This window comes from Bos grunniens, chromosome 7, assembly GCF_055505025.1.
Source record: "Bos grunniens cultivar Pamir isolate PY7600 chromosome 7, Bosgru_T2T1.0, whole genome shotgun sequence".
NCBI classification, from domain to species: Eukaryota; Metazoa; Chordata; class Mammalia; order Artiodactyla; family Bovidae; genus Bos; species Bos grunniens.
In genome coordinates, this window is record NC_141171.1 from 11,886,650 (window position 1) to 11,894,418 (window position 7,769).

The window sequence follows — 7,769 nt, forward strand, 5'->3', positions numbered from 1 at the left end:
CCCAGTCCCTCCCTCCAGGGGCGGCTGTAGAGTTAGCCGTCCTCCCCCTCGGGTGCCCCCACGCACAGTCTCAGAGAAGGCTGCTCCCCACCTCCCTGGGTCTGGGAGGTCTGGGACCCCCTCCCCCCAAGAGAATGGCCTAGACTTCAAATTTCCAGTCCCCTTCCATTTCACTGACGGCAATATCGAGCCCCAAAGGATAAACCGCTTGCCGTAACACTTAAGGCAAATCAGATCCCCTAGGTGTGCTGAGCTTGAGTGAACCCAAAAATGACCTTCCGCGGAGGAGGCCAGAGGAAGCACGGCGCTCGGAGCCCCACCCTCGAAATCCCCACCTAGAGCCAGCCTCCAGAGACCTGCCCCTCGCAAGCCACCGACTCCAGTCCGACCCCTCAAGGCCCGCCCCCTCGAAGCCCACCCACAAATTGCACATCCCTAGGACCCTCCCTCTAGAGCCCGCCCAGATAGACTCCCATGTAGCCCGCCCCCAAACTCAATCTCCATAAAACACGCCTTCTAACCCGGTCCTCCAAGAGCCCACCCAGCTCCTCTAAGGCCCGCCCCGGGGCCTCGCTCTCTGAGCTCACCTCCGCTGGCCTCCCATCTACAGCTGTCTCCGGGAGCCCCCGCTAGGGCCTCTCAAATCCTCCTGCCCAGACCCCCAGAGACCTCGTCCCTACGCGTCCCCAAGGTCGTTCCCAGGGATCTCAACTCCGTGAAGGTCCGCCGGGGACCCCCTCGGAGCCCGACTCCCGTAAGACCCGCCCCTCCCCGCCCCGGATTGCGTTCCCCAGAGCCCGCCCTCTCGCCCACCCGGGACCAGTCCGGTTCCCACCCCTGTCTGGAGCTCCGCGCGGAGACTCCTCTCCCAAGGACCATCCACCCGCCCTGCAGAGCCCTCCCCCATTCAGGCACAGTGTATCCAGGCCTTTCTTAGGGCGCGTGTTGGGAGAGGCGATCACCTGCAGGGAGGACAGCGGTCCTAACAAGCAGAATGCTGGGAGAGGAGGGTAGGTTAGGAGGGCAGGGGTATTAACAACAATGACAGTGATTCTAATAATGATGCTTTACATAATCACCCTGTTATTAGGATACACTGAGGAAGGTGAGGTTTTATCAATGAGGAAGGTGAGGTTCTGAGAGTTTGGACCAGAACTCTCTCAGCGGTTCTTAACAACCAAGAGGTTAGAATGCCAGGTCATGGAGAGGCACCGTGGCCACAGTGCGCTGGGGGTGGGAGAGGGGTCTTCCGGGGACCACTGCTCCTTTCCCTGAGGGCTTTGACTTTGACCTACCTCAGGTAGGTCCTAGTAAGGGGTCTCCCCAACTCAGGAAGGCAGGGCTGGGGCCAAAGGATGGGCCTTGGGATCAAAGAGAGGTGCCCCAGGCCCGCAGCCCCCAGCACCCCCCTATGGGGGAAGGGCTGTCCGGACATAACCTGGGGTCTGACTCTCTCCCTTTGTCTGTCGTGGTGGGTATAGGCTTCCCACCCTGCTGTGTGTTTGGGTCCTCCTGTCTGGGTCTGACTGTGCCCCTCAAAGGCTGGTATCAGTCTGGGTCCCCAGCCTTGCTGTGTGCGCCCCTCCCTGGCTGTCTGGGGTCATCCGTGTCTGGCCCTTGCCACCTGATCTCCCCTATATCCGTCCGCCTGTTCCCTCCATGTCTGGAGCTGCCCTTTGATGAAAGGCGGCCTTGGATCTGTCTCCCTTCTCTCTGTCTGCACCTGGGGCCCTTCAGCAGGTGGCTGAGTGTTTCTCCCGCCAAGTGTCCTGAGGCCTCCGGGGATGAAGGGGCCTCCAGTCTGACTTTGAAGCCCAGCAGGGTGGGAGGCAGGGAGCTGTCTCCTCCCACCCCCAATCTGGGGCCCTGCCTCTTTCTCCTCCCTATCCCTGGGACCCCACACTACAGCTGGGAGGGCCTGTCTGGGCTGGGAATGACTGGGTGGGGGGCAGCCTTTCCGCAGCCAGGCTGACCCAGAGCCTATCCCCACCCCCACCCTCATCCTAAGCTCAGGAAGGCAGAGCAGCTGGCATGGGGTCTGGGGGTCAGGGGTCAGAGGTGAGAGGTTCCAGTGGAGCCAGATGGGCAGGCAATGGGTGGAGGCAGCTCTGCTGTCAAGTTGAAGAACAAGGTGCTGGTGTGGAGGTGGGAGCGGGGAGGAGCACAAGGTTCGAGATGCAGGGCTTCCGGGGTATCTAGTGGCTTGTGTGCCCCTCCTGTGTCCCAATGTGCATATGTCCCTGTGTCTGTGCCCTTGTGTGTGTGTGCACAGGACCTGGCGGCGGGGAACACGCGGAGGAGGAGGTACTCAGGGCCTGGCAGACAAAGAGCCCATTATGGAATGTGCAGTGGCAGTGTACACAGGAGTCCCCATGTGGGGTCTCGTTGATGGCCCAGGCTGTCTAGACTGGCAGGCAGCAGGCCCCTCATTTCCATGATACCTACATGGCCTCTCAGGTTGCCACCCCGCCCTCCCCAGGCTTCCTCTCCACTTGCTGGCTGCTCAGGCTTTTGACTCCACGTCCTCAGACAAGGGGCTTGTCTGTCCTGCTCAGGACCCTGAGGGCAGCCAGTTCAGCCAGGAACCTGAGTTTCCTTCTCAAGCCCACCAGATGTGGGGCCAGGGCTGGGGGAGGCGAGAAGCCTCCCTGGAGTTGGGGTTGGGGGCCGTGGAGGGGCCTGGGAGAGGCTGATGAGAAATTCAGACACTTCTACCAAGGCTTGTAGCGCAGAGTGACCATAGGTCTGGGTCAGGATGGGCCCCATCTGCAAAAATGTAGGCAGCAACTGCCTATGGGCCTGTTACTTGGAGGCTGTGATGGGCTTGAGGGTCCAAAAGCTACTTTGGTGGGCTATTTTAGGGGGTCTGTGGGTGTCCGTTAGTTAAGGTAGGCATGTGCCATAATGGGTGGCTGGCTGTCTCTACACCAGTTGTCTGTGTTGGCACTCCCATGGGCTTCTGTTTGTGTGTGGATGTCAGTGTGACTGTGGGTATGTGTCAGGCTAATTGTGGGTAATTGCAGGTCCATGTGTGAGCCGGTGTACATGGGTGTCTGGTGTCTGTCAATGTCACTGTGGGTGACTGTGGTCTGTCATCTGATGATGGTGCCCCCCTGACCCCTCCTCACTAAAAATTCAGCTCCAGGAGGATAGGGATCTTCATCTCTTATAACCTCAGGAGAGAACAGTCCCTGGTACCTAACAGATGCTCAGTAAACAAGGGCTGGATTTGTGGGCATTCAGGTGACTGTGGATTTCTACATGTCTCTATGTCCTTTTCCTGTATGTCATTTTCACTGCAAATGTGTTACTGTGTCTGTAGATCAGTGTTTTGTTTTGTTTTTTTGCTGCACTGGATCTTAGTTGTGACATGTGGGATTTTCAGTCTTTGTTGCAGCATGCGGGATCTTTCATTTTAGCGTGTGGGATCTATTTCCCTGACCAGGGATTGAACCCAGGTCCCCCTGCATTGGGAGCATGGATTCTTAGCCGCGGGAGCACCAGGGAAGTCCCAGGGGTGTCTAAGGGTATAATCAAGTGTCAGGGCGGGTGACTATGGGTGTTGGTACTATTGGACTGTTCATATCTGTCTGTGGGTGACAGTGATGTAATGGTTGTCTGGGAGGGTCAGTTTAACTGTATGTGTGTAGATTAAGATTACTATAACCTGATGTCAAAATCTCAATCATCTGTGCAGGCCTTTACCGTCTGTGTGTGTGTGTGTCAGTTTGCCTGGGTGACTGGGTGTGTCCTTGCCTGGGCAGGCACACAGAGATCTATGTGTGCATGTCCAAGTTCTTGAGAATAATGGTGTCCATGTGTCCCTGTGTTGGGACATTTACCTAGCTTCGGTTGTCAGATTACTCTGATGACTGTGGGCACCTGTGGGTGCCCATGGGACAGTGAGCATAGAAGTGTCTGTGTGTGCAACAGAAAACTATGTGTGTGTGTCAGTGTTATGTGCAAGGATATGTCTACCCCGGTTGGTGGCAGCTTCGTTTCTCTGTGGCAATGTTTTCCCAGGTGTCAGCCCTGGGTGTTCTTGTCATTGTGGGTGATGTGTGCCCACGTGGCAGTGTTATGATGGGTGACTGTGTGTGTACATCAGCGTTCTGGCAGGTGATGTGAGTAACAATGGGGATGATTTATGTGGGAGTATAGAGTGTAGATTTGGGGTCTTCATCTAATTGTGACTCTGTAAGTGTATCTGTGAGCAGTCCAGGGAGGTGGAGAATCGGTGGGAAAGGAGATGGGGGAACTGAAATGTAGTGGGATGCAGGGTGTATCTCAGATCCCATCAGCCAATGAGGGGTCTTCTCCGTCCCCTCCCCCCGCCCCCAATGCATGTCCTCCAGGGCGAGGTCCCTGTGAAAGGCGCCTTGTCGCTTTAAAAGGGTTCCCCAGTAGTGGGATTCCCGGCCAATTTTTCCTTTTTACGGCCTCTTTTTGAGGGCGTGTTCCTGTTAGCAAACCTTGGCCCGGGTAAATACTCTGCATCCGGCGGTAATGACAAGCGGGGGCAGCGGCGGGGGGCTGGCTGCGGAGGGCCCCGGGGCTCCGGCAGGCGGCGCCGCTGTCGCCCCTGGCCCGCCGCCGCAGCCAGGCCCGAGCGGGAAGCCCCCGCCGGGATCCGTCTCCGCAGGGCCCGCACAGGCCTGCACGCCCGTGAACTTGGCCGGGAGCGCCTACTCGAACGCGCGCGCCGGCTCAGAGCCTCTCCCGGTCCGGGATATCCGAGGCCCCCATCCGCCCTGCTCCCCCAAGAACAAAGCTGGCCGCCGCCCGGCTCCAGGGCCTCCTACGGTCAGGTGTCAGGAGGCCCGGCACCCATGCCCCTCCGACCCTCAGCCTGCGTCCCCTCCCCACAGGGGCATCTCGGCCCGCCCTCCCCCCGGCGGCCCCCAGCTGGCCTGGGACTTCTGGGTCTGTCCCCTCTGGAGTGGGGGTCTGGTCCTCCGAGGGCCCCTCTCGGGGAAAGCGAGACACAGAGAAGCCGCCAGGGCCTCCCCGCCCCCCTTCCCCAGCCGCCGCAACAATGGAGGGCCGGGCTGCAGAGGCCGGGGCGCCCGCCCCCCGGCCGCGAGCAGGTGCGCGAGGGGGCTGCGGCGGGTCCCGCTGCCGCCCCGCCCCGCCGCGCCCCCTCCCCGCGGGCGGCCCCCGCCCCGCTCGCGCCCCGGGCCCGCCCGGCGCCCGCGCTCACCTCGTTTTGGGGCCGCCGCCTTGTTTCCCCCTCTTCTGTCCAAAACCCGCCCGGAAAAGCCCCCCGAGCCGCGAGGCGCCGGCACGGGAAATTGCATTTTGGCGGCTCCGGGGCTGGGCGGGGGCTCCCCAGGCCGCGGGCAGGGGGAGGGGACCGCGAGGCTCCGGCGCCGGCTCGAACCCGCGGCCGCCGCCTCCCACCCGCCCGCCCGCCTGTCTGTCTCGGTGACGTGCCCGCGCTCCCCGCCGCCACCGCCCCCTCCCACCTCCCGGCTCCTGCCGGGCGGTGGGTCCAGCCGCGGCCGTGTGTGCCCCGAGGCCTCCCGCCAGGCGCACCAGGATGCAAGCGGGGATGCCCACGGGACTCCAGGACGCAGCTCCCGGCCTCCGCGCAGGGGACACGGGGACACGGGGGCGCGAGCGGGCACACGCTGGAGCCCAGATGCACGCAGACCTCAAAGGCGCACGGGGAGCAGACGCGCACAAAGGCACGCGGACCACAAACACAGGGAAGGGTGTGCGAGGGACTTCCAGACACAAACCCAGCCGAGGGAATGGTAGGACACGGGGCACCCGCCACACAACCTTGTTCATAAAACCCACTACACACGTAGGGGCACCTGGGGCCACACAGACACATGCAAGATACAGACACGCACCACATCCAGCGACAAGAAGAATGTCTTCAGAACTGAAACAGAGTACACAGAGCATCCCAGGGGCATACACAGAAAATCCTGGCACAGAAACAGACAGACTCGCAGGAATGGCCCCAAAACACGTACACACACGCCCAGGGTCTCACACAAGGTACACAGACATACCGGTGTAAACATAGAACCAGCACACCTCCCCACTCATCAAGTGCACAGCCATGGGAACACCCTGACACACAACAGTTCAGCACACGTGGATGGATACACAGACACAACACGCGGTTATATACACAGAACAGAAATACACCCATAAGACATGTCAGGTACACAATCTCAGGGGTACACACAGACACACAAAGTCCCCCCTTCCCCCGGCAGGTCCTAGGGTTACAGGGTCCACGTGTGCGTGCTAAGTCGCTTCAGTCGTGTGTGACTGAAGCGTGACCCTATGGACCATAGCCTGCCAGTCTCCACCGTCCTTGGGATTCTCCAGGCAAGAATACTGGAGTGGGTTGCCATGCTCTCCTCCAGAGGATCTTCCCAACCATGGGATCACACCTGCAGCTCTTTTATCTCTGCGTTGGCAGGCGAGTTCTTTACCACTAGTGCCACCCGGGAAGCCCAAAGGGTCCATAAAGACACACAAGATACAGGGATGCTTGGGGCCATGTGTACCTGGGACCATCCAGTGTAAATACACAGACAGGCCAGGTACAGAGATCACATACAGGAGATGGACTCAGAAGTTGTGCATGGGGTGGGGCTCCCCTGATCCCCCCGAGATGCTTACACGGAGCCCCCGTGGTCACACACACACACACCAGGTACGTGGCACACACAGCAGCAACAGTACACCGCTGGAGGATTCCTCCAGGAATTTGCACAGGTCCCCCCTTATACTTCCCATCAATACACACAATGCTGGCCTGCCGTGGCCACCTCGACTGGCAGAAAGAAGTCACCTCAGGGCAGTCTGTGGTGCCCGCTGAACTTCATGGCCCAGGACTGAGCTGACCAATTTCTCATTTTGTGTATTTCTTCCCTGCTCCAGTCTAAGCCGGGGTAAAGGAAACCTTCGAGCCCCTCACCTCCCCAAAACCCAGGCCTTAACCCTTTTGGGATCAGGGCCCTGATCCACCAGGCAACAGCCCCCCCCTTCATCCCCCTCAATGTCCTGCCTCAGTTTCTCCTTGATAAGTCTCCTTTTCCCACACCTTCCTTCTTTCCTCAGGTCTCAGCCCAGAAAGCCAAGCTCCAGCAGGCCCAGGAGGGTGGATATTCCCTTGGGAGTCCCCCAGAGGCCTTTGGGGTTCAGCCCTACTCTGTACCTGACTTCCCTGCAAATAGGGGCTAATTCCTTGGAGGAGAAGGAAGAGGATGTGAGTAAACAGTAATTGGGCCTCAGCAGTTGGAGACAGCTTTGTGGATGTCCCTTATGCACCCTCCCCATTCTAACTGAAAAAGATTGCATTGAAATGATGTCTTCATTCAATCCCAGCTATCGCAGACTCTTCCCAGCAAGCCAATGAAGCGCATATTGTGATTTTTACATACAGGCAACTGAGGACCAGAAAGGGACTGCTGTTTGCCCAGTGAGGCACAGCCGTAGGCTGCAGAGCTGGGATTCTGTGCAAGGTCTTTCCCCATCTCCCAGGATCCTTTTGAAGAAGCACTCAGGCCCGCTAAACTTCCCACAGCCAGCAGCAGGGGGCAGCAGACTCCAGAGCCCTCGGGCTGCCGGAGTGCGCTGGCTCTCAATTCCCTCTTCCTCCTAGCCGCTGAGGACTCTGCATAGACAACCTCCCCCCCGCCGCACCCCCTCCCCCGGCCCCGCCGCACGTGGTCCCTCTTAAGGTCTAGCTCTGCTCCTTCTTGCTGCAACACAAGCTGGGTGGGCAGCCTCAGCATTCCTGA

General features: G+C 59.5%; 1 protein-coding gene across 1 annotated transcript in view; it reads right to left on the minus strand.

The window, feature by feature from the left end:
- Positions 1 to 5,963, minus strand: part of NANOS3 (nanos C2HC-type zinc finger 3) — a 10,953-nt gene extending 4,990 nt beyond the window's left edge. Inside the window, exon 1 of the mRNA XM_086408897.1 lies at positions 5,201 to 5,963. Coding sequence (XP_086265023.1) covers positions 5,201 to 5,913 — 713 coding nt within the window. The 5' untranslated portion in view covers positions 5,914 to 5,963. The remainder of the gene's footprint in view (positions 1 to 5,200) is intronic.
- Positions 5,964 to 7,769: the final 1,806 nt, after the last annotated feature.